This window comes from Sorex araneus, chromosome X (assembly GCF_027595985.1).
Source record: "Sorex araneus isolate mSorAra2 chromosome X, mSorAra2.pri, whole genome shotgun sequence".
NCBI classification, from domain to species: domain Eukaryota; kingdom Metazoa; phylum Chordata; class Mammalia; order Eulipotyphla; family Soricidae; genus Sorex; species Sorex araneus.
In genome coordinates, this window is record NC_073313.1 from 281,600,730 (window position 1) to 281,619,924 (window position 19,195).

Genomic DNA, 19,195 nt, shown 5'->3' on the forward strand with positions numbered 1-19,195 from the left:
GTTTTTGCATTACTGCCCAGGCAAATCTCAGTGAAATGAGTGTCTGTTTAGGATATCTGATCCCGGAAGCAGCGCTGGCCAATGCTCTAACAGGAGTGAAGTCTTCCTTTGCTAAAAAATGCAACAAAAAATAATGAGTCCATTGTGAGCTGTGCCTCAGAGCCTGGGTTGCAGCTGTGAGTAAGAAACCTCCCCAGTTGTAAGTGGGGTGTCCCGAGAGAGAGGCAGAAGGTTTCACCATTACCCTTTGGGAGTCTACCTCATACTAGGCTCCTAGGAGAGTGCTCCTCATGTGAGCTCTTGTACTACAGTGGAAAATTACTGACAGGAGGGTGAAGGTGGCACTAAACTAAAGAGGAGACTATTCACTCACAACTGCATCCCTTTATCCGAAGGCATCCATTTTGTGTTCATAAGCCCTCCACTAGTGCTGTAAAATATCTATTCGCTGGCCTTGAATAATGCAGTTTGGAATATCCTGGAATAGGCACAGGAGGCTAGAGCTAGGGCCATGGTAAATAATATGACAGAATTAGGTACAAAGCTATGTTGGTATTTGGGTTTCTCTTCATGTATAAAATACATAACCCAAGCTCTGACACAGATTAATCAAAGTGCACCAGAGTAGGAAGAAGAGTTGGGAAGAGAGAGTGTGCCAAGATTTCAAACAGGAGGAACACGTCCCGAGGGGTCCTTTGGAGGATGGGGGTGTTTTTGATGAATGCCTTATTTTTAATTAATGCAAATGGTTTTGGAAAAGGGTTTTATAAAGCCAGAGTGATAGTACAGCGGGTAGGCTCTTGCTTTGCAGGCGGCCAACCCAGGGTTGATCTCCAGTTTCCCGTATGGTCCCCCAAGCACTGAAAGCACAGAACCAGAAGTAACCCCTGAGCATCGCAGAAGGTGACCAAAAAAAAAAAAAGAAAGAGAAAGAAAAGTGGTTTTATATTTATATAGTCGTATGTACATATGTCTGTATTTTAAATTTATCAAACTACTTGAAAAAGGTAGGTAGCACTGCACTGTAGCACTGTCCTCCCATTGTTCATGGATTTGCTCGAGCGGGCACCAGTAACATCTCCATTGTGAGACTTGTTACTGTTTTATCATATCAAATACACCACGGGTAGCTTGCTAGGCTCTGCATGCGGGTGGGATATTCTTGGTAGCTTGCGAAGCTCTCCGAGAGGGACATAGGAATCAAACCCGGGTCGGCGGCATACAAGGCAAACACCCTACCCACTGTGCTATCACTAGGTAGCCACAAATATTTGAGGTAACTCAACAACTAGGTAATTTTTTGTGATTTTTCCTCAAACTAGAGCAAATTTCATATATATATAATAAATATACAGAGAAAATTATATATACATATATACTAATATCTGGAATGCCCAATAATTCACATGATGCAGAGTACAATTAATGAAGATGTTATTTTTCTTTATAAAATTGCAGAGTGGTGAGCAAGAACTTGATGCAGGACAGCATTCTGCAACTTCTTTTCATCATACACCCACACATAAAGCACCAAGTATGTGGAGTGAAACCTCAGGTGACTGAGTTAAAATCTCTGATTTCATAGCTAGCCTTGTCGCCCATGACTTGGCTGCTGAGTGAGTATCTGAAGAGCTTGTGTTCTTGAATCTGAGGGGTTTATGAATCTTATGAGATTATTGACTGCTTTTGTAAAAGTCTCACTTAGAGACTTCTTCACAGAGTTTCAAAACCATTAATTATACGTCTACAGTCCAAGTGTTTCAAATACCAACCCGTGCCTGTATTCTGTGGCTAATGCACTATTAGAGTGGAATTTATCAATTAAAATCTTAGATACTTGAAGTCAACAGCCCGACCTAAAGTGAATCTATTTCCATGCGTTGAAAAGCACCAAGTAGTGGGGTGGGAAGAGGGTTTTAACTACACATATTAAAGAGAGGAAGGCAAGTGAGTTAGAATGGGGGTCGGCCAAAAACATGCCAGATTTGACACTCGTTTCAGGCTGAGAACTTCAGTTTTAGAACTGTGTGCAGAATTGGAGAGTGGTTCTCTGGCAGAACAGGGTAAGATGTTCACCATATTCTCACCTCAACTATCAATCTACTAAGAGGTAGTACATGAGACTATGCTAGTGGTTAATATTGATTTGTGTGTCTAACCCAACACCCCCCTAGCAAACCATACCTACACTAAGTCCTGAAGAAAGCCATTCCCACTGCCCAGACCAAACCTTACTGTCCTTGCACATCTTCAGAAAGTTCCACATGGGTCAAAATGACACAACTTCCAGGAAAAAAAAGCCTTATTTCAGCAAACATAATCTTTGTTTCTATGCCAAATTTCAGATTCAGGCTGAACTCTCATGATACAAAGTTGAAGAAAACAGATCAAGGTTCCTGCCCTCGTGACACTCTCTCCAGCTTCGTGTCATACTATCCAACCACCAATAAAGAATTTCCATCGGAATTTAGAACAGTTATCTGATCCAAGTTTGATCCTGCTGACAACATTGCCATCACAAATGAGAATACAAGAATGACACAAAATGATATTTTTTTCCAGTGCTTTTCCAGGCAATTAACTCTGTTTTGTCCTGGAAAAGTAAATTACTAAGTGTCTTTGTTTGTGATCCTGATGAATATTCATTTTTCGACCTATCATGCCAGAGCTTCAAGTTGACAAGCGGAACAAGGAACCCAAGTCTATCTCTGATCATTCTCGTTAGCACCAGCTCAAATTTAGAGTAGCATTATTAGAATATTAAGATTCACTTTCTGACCTAGACCCACAGGCCTTTATAATCAAGGTTTGAACACTCAACCATAGAACATTATGTCTTAGTTAAATAGTATTTCTTTGTTGAGCAAGTAGGCTCACCAAGGTAAGTTTGGGAGCAGGTTTTTATTTGTTGATATAGAGAATCAAGTTTGAGAAGGCCCCACCAGAAATCTAAATGTGGTGTGTGTTCTCAGAGCTGGTTTCTGTCAGCATCGAGGGTAAAGGCGTTGACCAGCTCAATGCCGAAGCCCGACAGACTAGCTCATAATTTAAGCACCTGAAGGCAACACAAATCGCCTTTTACATCTCTGAAAATGTTTTCATACAAATGATTTTCCCCGGTCAAATAAAAACTATGTCAAATCCTTGGCTCATGGTTCAAAATGTAGCTTATTTATGTCTGCTATTAACTTGAATGTCCCCTAGTACATTCACCTCCTCAGTTCCTTCCTTTGTGGAAGTGAATGGCTCATGTCCAGGTAGGCCAACACTAGCTTTAACAGGCCCCCAGTGCCAGTGTCCCTTCCATCGTGTTCCCTGGCCTTTGACATGTTCGCTCTGCTGTTTGCATTTTTAAGCCACTGTTTACCTGCATTTTGCTTATGACTTTCCATGGGGATTTTTGTACAATATAATGAGTTTTCCTTATCAATATAAAAATGAGTATCCTTCCCCCAGCCTACTTTTTAAATCTTAAGAAATGTCTTTATTATTCTTTTCTATCTTTTTTGTGTTTATTCTTCTGCAAAGCCAGCCAACTTAATAGCCCACTTGCATATGCTTGGATTCTCATTCATTATTTCTTCCTCAGACAGTCCCTCTGTCTCATGAGAAAGAACTTATCAGAGGGTCTGGAGCGATAGTCCAGCGAGTAGGGCATTTGCCTTGTACGCGGCCAATCCGGGTTCGATTTCCAGCATCCCATATGGTCCACTGAGCACCATCAGGAGTGATTCCTGAGTGCAGAGCCAGGAGTAACCCCTGTGCATCGCTGGGTGTGACCCAAAAAGAAAAAAAAAACATATCAAATATGGCTTGCAGTCAGTACACCTTAAATGTGTATTCTCTTAGAATATTTTAGTAACCTTCTTAAGCTGCTCCTAGATTTGATCCCACATAAGATAATAAATATTTGCTTTATTAACCTTCAAATAGTTGGGAATCTATTACACAGAAATAGGTAACTAGTATATTGTGAATGGAATTTTATTTGTAATGATTAACAGTAAGGCAAATGAGTCAAAGCAGATATTTCATGATGGTAGGCTTTTAAAAAGTTATCAGCTACAGATGAAATGGAAGCAAAGTTAGAAATAATTCAACAGTGGACTGAGGGTATAGCCAATTTTCATATCAAAGTACAAAAACAACAACAAAAAATCAAACAAAAAGAATCCAATAAAAAGCCTCTTATTTTAGTTAAATTATGATAAGGAAAAAAGATATGTTTAAGCAATGCCTCAGTTACTAATTCATAATTTATCTGAAGCTAGCAATAGCACAGTGGGTGGGTAGGGTGCTTGCCTTGCACGCAGCCGACCCGGGTTTGATTCCTCCATCCCTCTCAGAGAACTTGATAAGCTACAAGAGTATCCCGCCCGCATGGCAGAGCCTGACAAGCTCCCTGTGGCATATTCGGTATGCCAAAAACAGTAACAATTCTCACAATGGAGACATTACCGGTACACTCTTGAGCAAATCAATGAACAATAGAACAACAGTGCTACATGTTACATCTGAAGCTATTCTGTAAATGAGTGGGGTCCAACAGGCAATGGAACCCCAAGAGAAGAATAGAGATAAAACTGGGGAATTGCTAAAAAATATTTAGCTAGGGAATGTCCTAGGCATTGTTTCAGAAGCTTTCACAAAAAGATACTTGAATTATAACTTTTTTCTGCTAGTTCAGAAAGCCGTAACATTCTAGGGTCAACTCTGTAGACATCCAATATTTCATGTAATTTTTATTTTGAGGCTATACCTGGCAGTGCTTGTAGCTATTCCAGCTCAGTGCCTGGGATTTGCTCCTAGCCATGCTAAGAAGATGAAGTGATAACTGGGATTCAAACTTGGGGTTTCTGTATGAAAACACATACTGTAGACTGTTGAATTATCTCCTTGGCCCAATATTCAGTATTTTAAAAGATAAACATGCAAACTACACTCCAGACTAATGCTGCTCTGTGAAATTTAACTTTACTTTATGGATCTCTCTCTCTCACTCTCTCTCTCTCTCTCTATGTCCTCACTCTCTCTCCTCTAATACTCTCTAAATTAAATTATTTACTTCATTAATAAATGAATAAAAGGTAATTTGGTGGCTGAGCAGAACCTAGATAGAGAGAATGGAAAGAAACCTTGTGGGAAAAAAATTCAAACAAAAAATAATTCAACACACAGCCTTTAATTTTGGTTAAACTATCATAAAAGAAGGTCTGTTTAAGAACGAGGGAGCCCATATTTTAAAATAAGTTAGACACCTGACTAAAATGGAAAGATATTCAAATGCCTTGGGAACAGGGTCCTGCAAAAGGGTCTGGAAAGGGGCGGCACTAGAGCGTTTTACCAGAGGAATGACAGAATCGGAGGAGCAGGTTAGCAAATTTACCTGACGTTGGTGTAGACATGGATGGGAAAGCTTTCAGAAGAGAGAAGGGAAGATGTCCTGGAAGAGCACTGCAGCAGCAGAGGAGTATGGGCGAGAAGTATGCAGTGAAAGTGTGCAGGGAGAAACAACTCTGCGGGTCTTGCCCGAGACATACTCAGGGACCACGCAGTGCCATGGCTCAAACTCAGGACTCCACCAAACAAAGGCTCTGTCCTTTCACACAGGAGCACACACACCCCACCCCACCCCCCCCCCAGGTTCCAGGTTCTCTCTTGCAAAATGTCTCAGTCATAGAACTGCAAAGAAGAAAATCTGGAACTCAATTTTTCCAGAAAGCAAATTCAGGAAGTAGCTTCCACGGAGAAAGGAGAAAGGAGGGAGTAAGTACTGAGAGATACAGCACCCTTCCGCCAGAGAAACTCTGCGAAAAGGACTGGATCACATGCAGGTTTATAGGAACTGACCATTCCTCCAATTTTATGGTTTTGGGGCCACACCCAGTGATGCTCAGGGGTACTCTGTGCTCAGAACTCACCACTCACTATGCTGTATTCTTCCATTGTCTCCAAAGAAAATTTACATTCTTCAAACTCAGAAACCTGAACAAGAAATTGTACAACACCTGGTGTAGAAACATTATTTTGGTCTTTCTTTTAAAATACTAGTCAATTAGGACCTGCTGTTCTCAAATCCACCTTAGAACCAGAGAAACAAAGCCAAATATAATGTCCATTGTATTTACAGGATTGAAATTAAATAGTAGGTGGTGAGGTGAAACTCTTAAAATTAGGTGAATCTCTTTGCTGTTCAAAAAGAATAGTTCAGCCCTTTGGACCCTGCTGCGGAGCGAGCATGATGGAAGAGCCCAAGGAAGCGCTCTTGGACTCCAAACAGCCCACTGAACTCATTCCGGCATGGGACCAGAGACCCCACGGTGCGCTGAAACAGTGGGAGCCGGGCATCCCCCAATTCTTTTAACCTCTCTCTCTCTCCACACCTCCCCCCTGAGCACAGCGCAGGATCCGAGGTTTTCCTGAGCGCAAAATGGAGACGCCGAGCCTCTCTCTAGGCTTCTCCATCTTATGAGCACCATAAAAGGGTAAAAGTTTGTAGTGATATTTCTGGTTGTACTTTTCCTGGACTTTATACAGAAACCCAAAACCGCACGGCCGCTGTCGCGGCCGCGCGACCTAATGTCATCTTAGCATCAGCAATATGTAATATGTCCCTTTTTAATGGGTCGGACTTTTGTGGGAGATCCTAACAAGAATAGTAAGTCTGTTGCTGAAATATTGAAGGCAATCAAAGTGGTAGCCATCTCTCTAGACTGAACTAAGCTATATCCCCATGCCGGCTGAGAAGAAATATCCTTCTTTCTCGGGAAGAAACGCGGCGTGGTGTCAAACATAGTGTGATGTCCATTAAGCAAGCAGACCTGATGGCGTGGGAATGGGATATAAGGGGAAAAATTATGTACATGGAACAGTGGGACGCTGGTGGAATCTCGAGCCGTAGCCGATACCAGCGCAAGACCTTCGGTTCCAGAAACTGCTTGCAGAAACTCTACTAGTCTATCAACTAAGCCAGAGCCCCACGCCTGCCGATGACGGGAAATAACCATCCTTTTCGTTTTTTTTTTCCCTTGTCAGGCAGCGTGGCGATTACCAAACAGGCGTGAACTCGGTGGCGCGGGGCAAGGGGGAAAAAGAAAAGTTATGTAACAAACAGCGGGACTTAATATCTCTATATTCTTAGCAGTGGAGAACTATCAAATGCCTCCTTGGCAATAGGACTGCTTTCCTTTTTTGGGGGAAACCCCAACAATGGTAGTGAGTTGTGTGTTGAAACATGGAATGTAATCGAGATAAGGCATAAACGAAGTGGAACTTATCATGTACAAGGGTGGGGACTGGGGAGGTGGGAGGGGGTGGCAGGTATACTGGGGGGGTTGGTGATGGGAGATGGGCACTGGTGAAGGGAAGGGTGTTTGAGAATTGTATAACCGACATAATCCTGAGAACTATGTAACCCTCCACATGGTGATTCAATAAAATTATTTAAAAAAAAAAAAAAAAAAAAGAAGAATAGTTCAGATAGAACATGATTCAAATTCAACAAACTACTGTGAGGAAATAATTGAGTTTTATTTCCTTCATAAAAGTATGGATCCCTGAATAATTGCTGGCTTTTTAATTTTTTTTATAAATTGATCTTCTAAAAGCACTAAGAAAGGCAGTGTGAAATGTAAAGACAGGAAAATAAGACAGATTTGACAACTTTGATCCTTTATTTGGGGAACTGTGTATACTATAAATATAGTAGGCTTCTAGCTTAAACAAAAGCCACTGATCAAAACGCATACTTCTAAATCAAAATCAATGAGGTGCTTGGTTTTAAAAATAAGACCTCTGGTTCAGAAGTGCAAAGAAGAAACACTTAGGACATATATGGTACAATAATTCACCAATCAAATTTGCAGTGCCTTTTTTTTGACAGTGAATAAATAGATTTTATTTGGAGGATTTTTAAGATATGGATGGGGAGAGAGAGAGACAGAGACAGAGAGGCAGAGAGAGAGAGAGAGAGAGAGAGAGAGAGAGAGAAATGCACTCAAGAGAGAACACGGGTTTCTCCAGGGATGGAGAGAGCCCCTACACACATCCTAGCATTAGATATAAAAGCATGAAAGTACACATCTCAAGAGGAGAGATGCAGGCAACGCATTTGCTCAGGCACCACATGTGCTTGACCGATGGGTGCAAACAGCACATGGGCTCTGGCAGCATATGCACCTGCAGTGCCCTTTCTTGCTACAAAGACAAAAGCAATTTATAGAACATTCTTCATTATTCTACCCTCCACCATCTACACATTCCCTCTGGTCAAATCTGACTCACACCTTCATATTGAAGGAAGTCGGAGAATACACATTGGCAGGAACTTCTATTAATCGGAGAGGGATAAAGAAATCTCCAATTCTCTCACCGGATACATATAAGAAATATTCCTCTGAAGTAAACCATTGGTAACATTTTTAGCTACATCTTCTAAATGATAAAAAAGTAGGTAGGCTAATTCTAAGAAATCTCTTAACATTATTCAATCCATAATATACTAATTTTTGTAAATAAAATATAGCATTTTCAGCTTATAATTACTTTATTTTTATGCATTATTTTATACCTATCACTTGTCCATATTCTTTCAAGAAATATGCGGATAGTTAGAACTTATTATTCTGAGATACATAAAACAATCAAAAAAAGGAAAAAAGAAAAATCAAGAGGAACTTGAGAGATAGTTTAGCAGGTAAAGTTCTTTCCCTACATGTGGTCAACCTGGTTCAAGTCCCAGTAACTGCCTATGGCCTCTCAGGCTCAACCAGGAGTGATCTTAGAGCACAGAGCCAGGAGAAGTGCATGAGTACCATAAAATGGAGGGAGGGAGGTGGAAGGAGGGAGGGGGGATGGGCGAAGGAGGGAGGGAGGGAGAGAGGAAGGAAGGAAGGAAGGAGGGAGGGAGGGAGGGAGGGAAGGAAGGAAGGAAGGAAGGAAGGAAGGAAGGAAGGAAGGAAGGAAGGAAGGAAGGAAGGAAGGAAGGAAGGAAGGAAGGAGGGAGGGAGGGAGGGAGGGAGGGAGGGAGGGAGGGAAGGAAGGAAGGAAGGAAGGAAGGAAGGAAGGAAGGAAGGAAGGAAGGAAGGAAGGAAGGAGGAAGGGAGGGAAGGAAGGAAGAAAGGAGGGAAGGAAGGAGGGAAGGAGGGAGGGAAGGAGGGAAGGAAGGAAGGAGGGAAGCAGGGAGGAAAGGAGGGAGGAAAGGAGGGAGGGAAGGAGGGAGGGAGGGAAGGAGGGAGGGAAGGAGGGAGGAAAGGAGGGAGGAAAGGAGGGAGGGAAGGAGGGAAGGAGGGAAGGAAGGAGGGAAGGAGGGAGGGAAGGAGGGAAGGAAGGATGGAGGGAAGGAGGGAAGGAGGGAAGGAAGGAGGGAAGGAGGGAGGGAAGGAGGGAGGGAGGGAGGGAGGGAAGGAAGGATGGAAGGAAGGAAGGAAGGAGGGAGGGAGGGAGGGAGGGAGGGAAGGAAGGAAGGAAGGAAGGAAGGAGGGAGGGAGGGAGGGAGGGAGGGAAGGAAGGAGGGAAGGAGGGAAGGAGGGAAGGAAGGAGGGAAGGAGGGAGGGAAGGAGGGAAGGAGGGAAGGAAGGAGGGAAGGAGGGAGGGAAGGAAGGATGGAGGGAAGGAGGGAAGGAGGGAAGGAAGGAGGGAAGGAGGGAGGGAAGGAGGGAAGGAGGGAAGGAAGGAAGGAAGGAAGGAGGGAGGGAGGGAGGGAGGGAGGGAAGGAAGGAAGGAAGGAGGGAGGGAGGGAGGGAGGGAGGGAGGGAGGGAGGGAAGGAAGGAAGGAAGGAAGGAAGGAAGGAAGGAAGGAAGGAAGGAAGGAAGGAAGGAAGGAAGGAAGGAAGGAAGGAAGGGAGGGTGGGAGGAAGGGAGTTAGTTCAGAATCATCTGCCTTTATTGACAAACTATATTAACAATGATCAATTTATTTGGCAAGCAGGAACCCAGCTTCCTCATTCATTTATGCAATCAGAACTATTTATTTAGATAAATACTAAGTACTGAGCTCATTTATTTTACCTATGTTCAACAGAACAGAACAAATGTTGCTTATATTTAGAGTTTCTCTGAAAATATTTCTGGACAGGTTCCTAGCTTGTACTGAAACAAATTATGAAAATCTATATTTTTAGACTGGTTTTCATACTAATCTTCATTACTATAAATTAAGCTCTCTGTCATCAGGAAGTTCCTCTGCTTGGAAATAATGTACAGCTATGGAATAACTAGCTAAAAATTTCACATAAAAGTGATTTGTAAGTAATGAAGCAATTATAAAAAACTTTAAATTACCCCATAAATTTTTTTCTGTTGACTGTTGCTTTTACGGTGAGCTGAGCCTCATGCAGTAGTGGCCACAGTCAGTGGAATTTACCAGGTTTGGTCACATAGGAGTCACATGTATGGCCCACTAGACTAGCAACAGACAATGATTGACTGATTGATTGATTGATTGATTGATTGAATCACCATGAGATACACAGTTCCAAAGCTGCTCATGGTTGAGTTTCAGTCACATGATATTCCAACAGCCAGTGCACGTATCTACACACCAGTGTCTCCCACTTCCTTTCTGTGTCCACCCCCTACCCCACCCCTGCAGTTGGCCTCTACAACAAACAGTTTTCCTCTCTCTCTCTCTCTCTCTCTCTCTCTCTCTCTTTTATTTCTTGTAGGCACTGTGTGTGGTTTGCAATACTGCTACTGAGAGGTGACCACACATATCCCTTTACCTCTTTTCAGCACCCAGTTCTTGTCCAGAGTGACCATTAGCAGCTGTCACTGTCACAGTGGTTTCTCTGTCCTAACTGCACCCCGCCCCTCCCTGTGGCAGGCTTCCTACCACACATGGGTCCTCCTGGCTCTTTCCCCACTGCCTTTGGGTATTATTCTCATACTATGTTTTGTTTTTACATAGATGAGTATGATAATTTTAAGTCTGTCCCTCTCCCTCTGACACATTTCACTAAGCACGATACTCTCCATGTCATCCATATATAAGCAAATTTCACGACTTCATTTTTCCTAATGGCTGCAGAGTATTCCATTGTGTAGATGTACCAGAGTTTCTTTATTCACTCATGTGGGCACCAGACATTCTTTACACAGCAAGTACAATAATCAGTTCTTACTGAGTATTGTGAAAACAATATAAATACATGTAAATGTTTTAAATAAAATAGCTGCTATATATCAAGTTCTACACTTTTTCTATATTATAAACAAAAAGTTAGATGACATTCCTAATGCATTATAGAAACTAATTTGCATATTACTTAACTTTTACTACTGAAGAGATGAGCCAGTACTTAACATATTATGTAAGATTTGTCTATGTATAATTTATATACTGTCTCAGAAGTGATTTATTGAACACTTGACACTATGCCTGGCAAGCTACAGAAAATATCTTGCCTGCACGGCAGAGCCTGGCAAGCTACCTGTGGTGTATTTGATATGCCAAAAACAGTAACAACAAGTCTCACTTGGAGACATTACTGGTGCCCGCTTGAGCAAATCGATGAGCAATGGGATGATAGTGATACAGTGACAGTGACACTATGCTAATAGCTCCTTACTTCATGTCTCATTCTTCCCCCAACGTTGCCTAAAACTTTATAAATTTCAAGAGTAATATCATATTGTTGAGCTTTACACTGGTAATATTAATATTGAAATTAACACTCCACCTATTAAAGCTAAGCAAACAAAGTCAATCAATCAATCAGTACTGAAAGAGAATGGCTAGGAAATTCCAAAGAAGAGATTCAGAAAGAAAGTTTCCCTATAAGACAATACAGTTATCAGAAATCATGGCCAGTAAAATATGTGAACAAGACTTGGTTGGTATAGACACCGATGGAGTCAACCCTTTACTTAAAATAAGGAAACAAACAAACAGAAACCTAAGATGCTACTTGATCAGAATAGGAAAGAAATACCTGTTCTTATAAACTAAAATTATTTTATTTAAACGCAACAATAGTCTGAGTAATTCAATATTATATGGCCCCTTTATAATTTGAGTGATCACTGTAGAACCTTTTCTCAGGGTAAATGTGTAATTGGTTATGGATCAATAAGTAATTTCTTTGAAGAATAAAAACCCTTGTATTTATTTATTTCTTTTTTGAAGTAGGTAGGCTCTTGAATCAGAAGGTAGTGAGAATATTTATAAAATGAAGGTCACTCTAAGTAGCAAATGTTCCTTAGTGCAAACTTGTTGAATTTATTTCAACTGATCATTTATTTATAATGCCATAACAATCCCGATGCTTTCAAATTTGATTGTTAAATATTGGCTGAAAGGCAACAGAAATCCCTTGCCCAGGCTTCCTGTTGTGACAATTGCATTTTGAATTTAAAATGTATGATGATTCTATAATGATTGTGCTGATGGTGTTTTTGTTTGCTTGCTTGTTTGTTGTGTCTTTACAAGATTAGTAATGAGTTCAGTTCTTGCAATCAGTGGAAACCCCTACATGGCTTATTTAGAAATGCTAGAAATCGAATGGAAAGCCAAGATTGGCAGGATAAATAAAACGTTAAGAAGAAAGATCCTGTAAATAATGTCTGGGGTCATGCATTTTGGTGTTCTGTGGTAATAAGTGCCTAAAGGGAAATTTATCACAGAAAAAAACATAGTGGCCTAATCAAATGTTCTTTGAGAAGCAAGAGCTCATAAAAGGAGAACTTACAAGGGACAGTCAAAACAAAATTAAATGATAATATTAGGCAGGAGAGATGGTCTATATTCATAAAGAGGAGAAAAGAAAAATTCTTATCATTCCCATTAATAAGGACAGTGAATCTTTTAAATAGTTATAAAGAAATAACTAAAAAATTACAATCACATAAACTAGTAATTTTCCTTATTTTAAAATTTTTATTTAATTAAAAAACTATGATCCATAAAGTTATTGATAATCGAGTTTTAGCATTATAATATTTCAACACCAATCCCACCATCCCCACCTGTGTCAACTTCCATCCACTAGTGTTCCCATATTCCATCCTTATCCCTTCCCCTACCTGTCAACTTGACAGGAACATTACAAAATTCCAGAGGATGCAGCTTAGATCTCATGTTTTCAGTGTTGTTGAGTTTGTATTTTGGACATATGGCCATACCTCTCCCTCATATCACCAGGATAGCTCAAGCCCTGATGCCCGTCACCCATTACTTCCCATTCTCTTCTTCCCCCTTTAATTTATTTCCTGCTTTGTCCTCTTCTCTAAACAGTGGGGCCAAGAGTGATGAAGGCATCACCTTTTATTAGTTATTATTAGTTATTACTACAATAAACTGGTAATTATTCGAAAGTGAAGGTATAGAGGAAAACTACAAGAGTCAGGTGGCAACTTTAATAGGTAAAGTATCTCATTCATGAACAAGTGTTTATTTTTTTCTACTATGAGTGGCTTAGACATATACAGAGAAAAGTACTGGCCCCAAGATTTAAATGAAAGTATCTCATTGTATTTTCTTGACACATGCATGAAAATGAGTATAGGATGGAATAGAAAGTAGACGAATAACATTATATTTTATATTCTAAAATATCATGAAAGTTTCTTTTCTCTTTTCCATTGAATGAAACTTTAGACATTTATGCTCTTAGGTAAGAAAATAAACAAGAGCAGTAAATCATGTCTTGTGATGTCACTAGTAATTACATAGTAATTACAATGTCCTATTTCAATCTAAATATAACAGTATCTACTCAGCAAGATATTGATTTTATTAAGTAGGTAAGCCTTCACAGTCACTGAACCAAACCAAAATATATCTTTATGAGAGATAATTATGAGAAATTCACACTTTAAAAGGAAAACAGGTATGTATTTAAAGGAGGTACCCCACAATATTAGTAAACCTAAGATCTTCATAGCACTTAAATATGTTTATATTTCTGATTACATGCAGACAAAATCTTCCGAGAGGCAGAAACATGACACTTATAGATTAAAAATAACTATAATGAAGAATCAAAGGAATGTTATTTTGAGTGACTTACTATATGCAGCTCGAGGTAGTCGCCCAGGCCGGATGAGCTGTCCACTCTCACCAGCACAGCTTCCTTCTGGACAGTGCTAAACCCGATAGCCAATCTGTCGGCTCTCGTACTTGGACGGTCATTAGGAGGCCACTTATATGTAATTTGTCCACCACCTTTGCTAAAGATATACGTTGTCCCAGCTGAAAAACAAAAATAAAAATGAATTAGCTCAATTATATCAAGCCCACATTCTCTTTTTTCCTTTTTTTTAAATATTAACGCTATACTCTATATTTTATAAAGGCAACAAAAGACTGGGTTTTCATTGGACAAATTCAAGGAAGACTTTCTGTAAGAGAATTATCAAAGCAGCATTAATGTTTAATATGCTCATTAAATCTGCCAGCAGATGTTGCAGAATAGATGACTGCTCTTCCCACTGACATAGGTAAGCATGGAATCCAATGGAATTTCATTTTTGTCCTACTAGTCTTTTTTTTGTTTTGGGGGTTTTTATTTTAGTTGGTTTTTTTGGGGAGGTCACACCCGGTGATGCTCGGGGGTTCCTCCTGGCTCTGCACCCAGGAATTTCTCCTGACAGTGCTCGGGGTACCGTATGGGATGCCAGGGATCGAACCTGGGTTGGCCTCGTGCAAGGTAAATGCCCTACCCGCTGTGCTATCACTCTGGCCCCTGTCCTACTAGTTTTTATGAAATCAATGAAAAGAAACATTGAGGAGAAGAAGAAATGAATATCAATTTGTTTGTGAAACAAAATGCATGTTAGTATGAAAGGTACATACCACAAGGTGACTCGAATTACAACAAGCACAATCATAGGCTAACATTTATGGGGAAAGGGCCTATTCTCATGTGAAAGATAACTATTAGAATAATGTGTTCATCTCTTACAGTCCTATCAGAATCTACTGGTAATACACCCTACCCACAGAAATCAGGTTTGGTTTTCTACTTATTTTATGATACTACCTAGTATCACAAAAAGATTTTTTTCTCAAAATAAATACTATTCGAACTAGATTAAGAGTACTGAGAATAATGGTTTAATATAACCTAATGACCTCATTTGGTGAGCACTTAGATTTTTCTTTATGATGGGGATATCAGCAAATCATCTACCTAATTTTCAGGTTCTGTTTCAAACCCATTTACTAAGTTTTTAATGTAATCAACTTCTTATTGCACCACGGGCATCATCTCATTCAAAGGAATAAAGTGAATTCTTTGAGTCAGATTATTTGTTAGAAGCATACAAATATATTGAAAGTTATCTATTCCTCCATAATGAAAAGAACAGCAGAAATATTTTCTTATCATTGGGATAGATCCTAGGTTACAATTTATAGATGAGGGTGAAGTTGAAGAAATGTAATCTGTGAGAACACAATGACTGCAAACACAGGATGTAAAAGCATGAGAAAGAAGACAATAATGATGAATATTAAAAGTTAGCCTACAAAACACCTTGTATTTATGAAAAAGCAGCTCCTTCTAAATTTAAGACTTATTAAGTTACATGAGCAGTGGTATGCTTTTAGGATATCTAAATGTTAAATTTGTATTATTAAGCTTACTAATAAAATGAAATTGATTTATTTTCACATCTGTACACATTTAATTTAACAACTGGTTGCAGATGCCAAAAATTCCCTTGGGCATTTTGGAGCCAACCATTCTTTATAATAAACCTAAGAAACCTCAACAAACATTGAAGAAATTACAAAGGGCTATTTTATGAAATATGTCCATTTAGCTGGTGGCTAAAAGGTACCTCTGATCCAAAAAAATATTTAAACATAACTTGGAAAGGAATAGGGGTGTAGTAAGGAGGCAAAACGCATGCTCATGAAATTCTGGTTCAGTTCCCAGCATCTCTCTGTTTCTGTCTATAGCTCTCTGTCTCTATCTGTCTCTGTCTCTCTCCCTCCCCACCCCCCACCTCTCTCTCTCTCTCTCTCTCTCTCTCTCTCTCTCTCTCTCTCTCTCTCTCAACACACACACACACAAATTAAAACTGATGACACAGTAAAGGGACATGGACTGGGAGAGACAGCTCATAATTCTGCAGTGCAGCCTTGCCTATGCAAAGACCAGAGTACTGTCCCCAAAACCTTATGGTCCCCAGAGTCCTGCGGAAACCTAGCACCAAACCAGCATGGCCAGGCCAAGGACTGCAGAGACCCCCTGCCCCATCTCAAACTGCTAAGAAGTAACTTCCAAAAGAAGTGATAAAGTCGAATATTTCCAACGTAATGATAGACACTAAGCACTTCCCTACTCATTACTTTAGATACTAATTCAAGAAAGTAATCCATCTATCTCAGGTGGGAATATTCAAGTCATCTTTCAAGACAATGATAGGCAAGCAAGGAAAATTCAGAAAATACAAAATTGTCCATGAGTAAATGAGGGGTGTCTTACAGAACCATTTGAGTCCCATAAGGAGAAGCTTATTAATCAAAATATTAATATGCAAGCAGTATTTGATAAATATTTTCTGGCTGATCATTTTTCAGATGATTAAGTATTGAGTGTTTGAGCAAAGCCATCACTGCAAAAACAATATAGGATAAGAAGACATATATGTAGTGCATTGTTTAAAAGGAAATTGTAATAATGACCTCTAAGATCTAATACCTAATAATTAATTTTATTTTCCCTTTAAATCCAATGTCTTCTTTAATGATAATATATTTCACATGAAGGAAGCAAATCCAATCATAGAGATGCTGCATAACATATCAAAGGATTTCAGATGTTTTCTGAAATCACCAGAGTGGTACGTTACAAAAGTAATACAATCCTGAATTCCAGAGTGACTTGAATTATAAAAACTAAGTTCACAACTTCCTTTATTTCTTCTGGACTTCTATATGGAAATTAGGGGAATAATAATTTGCAATTTCAGGAAATTTACTCACAAGCATTGATTTGTTATTGACATTTGAAATTTTGAATAAGTGGCAGAGTTGGTAGAAAATCTTGCATCCAGCCTCATAGTTTAGCAATTTTTTTTATTTAGAACTATTTGTCATCATAACCCAGGAGTCAAGGAAAAAAGTTAATTGGATATGTCACTCTGAATTTATCAAGGACAACTGTTATCATATTCTAATGTCTCATATACATAAAGTGACATTTGCACCTTATGATCATACACTGTCCTTTCACCTCACACCACTTTTCCAAAAAAGAAAAATAGCACGTAAATGTGAAATGGCAGAACATTTAATATATGTAGATTATCATCTAGTATAGTCTATACCCCCAAACTTATTAAACTATGAAAGTTTTTAGTTGCTCACTAGCAGAACTTGAGAATAATGATTTACAGATTTGTATTTCCAGTAAGATAAAGGTCACAGCACAACTATTACTAATGATTTTATTTTGATCTCATATTTCAACCTTTTCAATAAGTGTTGACTTAGAAACTAGCATTTGATGAACTATACTCTCATCCCTAGCAGAGGGTCTTATTATTTTTTTTTCAAGACAAAGCACAAACAACTATACCATCACGAAATTCTGAAACTATTTTTGGTGTCTTCTCCAGTATATACTTGGAAAATAAGCTTACTTCCTTTTAGTTTAATATATACAACAGTGCACTGTATTGCATTCATCAGCACAATTACACAAATAAGCAAAGAAATTAGATGACCAGAACTCATACACAGGTCTCATAACTACATCTACAAGCATTACATTATTTTTTAAGTAATCACAAACACTATAAATATCTCCTCATCTTAAAGCTCTCTTTCCACTGAGATAGAATATAATATTCTATTTTGATAACATTAAAATATGAGTATATCCCCCCCTTGATACAATATAGTTGTTCATGTGAGTAAGACTTCAAAATTCACTTTACTTCATCTTTCTGAATTACAGACATTATGCATCCAGCTATAGGTTACAATCCCATGCTTCTAGATCCATGATTTTTGACTGAACTATTTGTTCTCTCTGAATATGTAAAGAACAAACAAACAAAAAACAAAAATCAAAAGAGACATAGTAGCACTATCTACAACTCAGAGTTTTGTCGATTAAATAAGCTATTATCAATTATATCTATTAATACCTCAGTCCAATTTTTGACATATAATGTGTACCTGGGCTGGAGCGATAGCACAGCAGATAGGGTGTTTGCCTTGCAAGCTGCCAGCCCGGGTTTGATTCCTCCACCCCTCTTGTAGATCCCGGCAAGCTACCGAGAGTATCTCACCCGTACAGCAGAGCCTGGCAAGCTAGCTACCCGTGGCATATTCGATATGCCAAAAAATAGTAACAACAAGTCTCACAATGGTGATGTTACTGGTGCCCGCTCGAACAAATCGATGAGTAACGGGATGACAGTGATACAGTGAATGTGTACCTCATAAAATTTAAAGAGGTATATATGTGTTTGTGCTTGTGAAAAATAACAATGTGATGATGTTTTCTTTTAAACAACAATGGAAAATTATTTTAATATAAGCACCCTTGAGATAGTGATTCATTTTAAGACTTTGTTCAAACAAATATATTTTTTAAAAAACTACACTCCTATACTAAAGTTTTAATAATGCTTTCAACATTTCATTTGGATTAATGTTTTCATATAAATCCATTTATTATTATTTATATTCAGTAATCATTGACAAAGTGAAGGATATTAAATTGCATCATATGTGAGATTTCATGAAAAGACTATCAGTTGAGTCACTGAAATATCTATTATGGAAAGATTTATAACATTATGCAAAAACAATCATCTTGATCATTTAATAAAGGAAAAACTCTAATTTTATTTTTATAGAGACATTTCATTTTAATATAAGTAAATTTGATGTGCAGCAACAGAACATCTCCTTGCAATCCCAAGAATCACCATACAGAGAGATGCAGGGGGAGTTGTCACTTCTATTATTTATGCATGTCCCTACATGGGAAGCACCACCCCATGACTGCCACGGCTACTAAATAATGTGTTGCAAATTAACCTTGATATTATCCCACCATTTAATGTATGGGTGACTCAAATGTAAAGTGGTTTCCGGCGATCTCCACATTTAAGATGAGTGGCAAGTCCATTACTATGAAATTCATTAACACAGATGGATCCATCAGAGCAAATTTAGCAATGCCGTCCTACACTGTAAAAAAGAATTCTGAAAAATATACATAGGCTCCTATTT

General features: G+C 39.0%; 1 protein-coding gene across 1 annotated transcript in view; it reads right to left on the reverse strand.

Annotated features, from left to right (window-relative positions):
* Window positions 1–19,195, reverse strand: part of NRXN1 (neurexin 1) — a 1,268,129-nt gene that overhangs the window by 369,105 nt on the left and 879,829 nt on the right. The window contains 1 exon segment of the mRNA XM_055119847.1: window positions 14,007–14,188. Within this exon segment, the coding sequence (XP_054975822.1) occupies window positions 14,007–14,188 (182 nt within the window).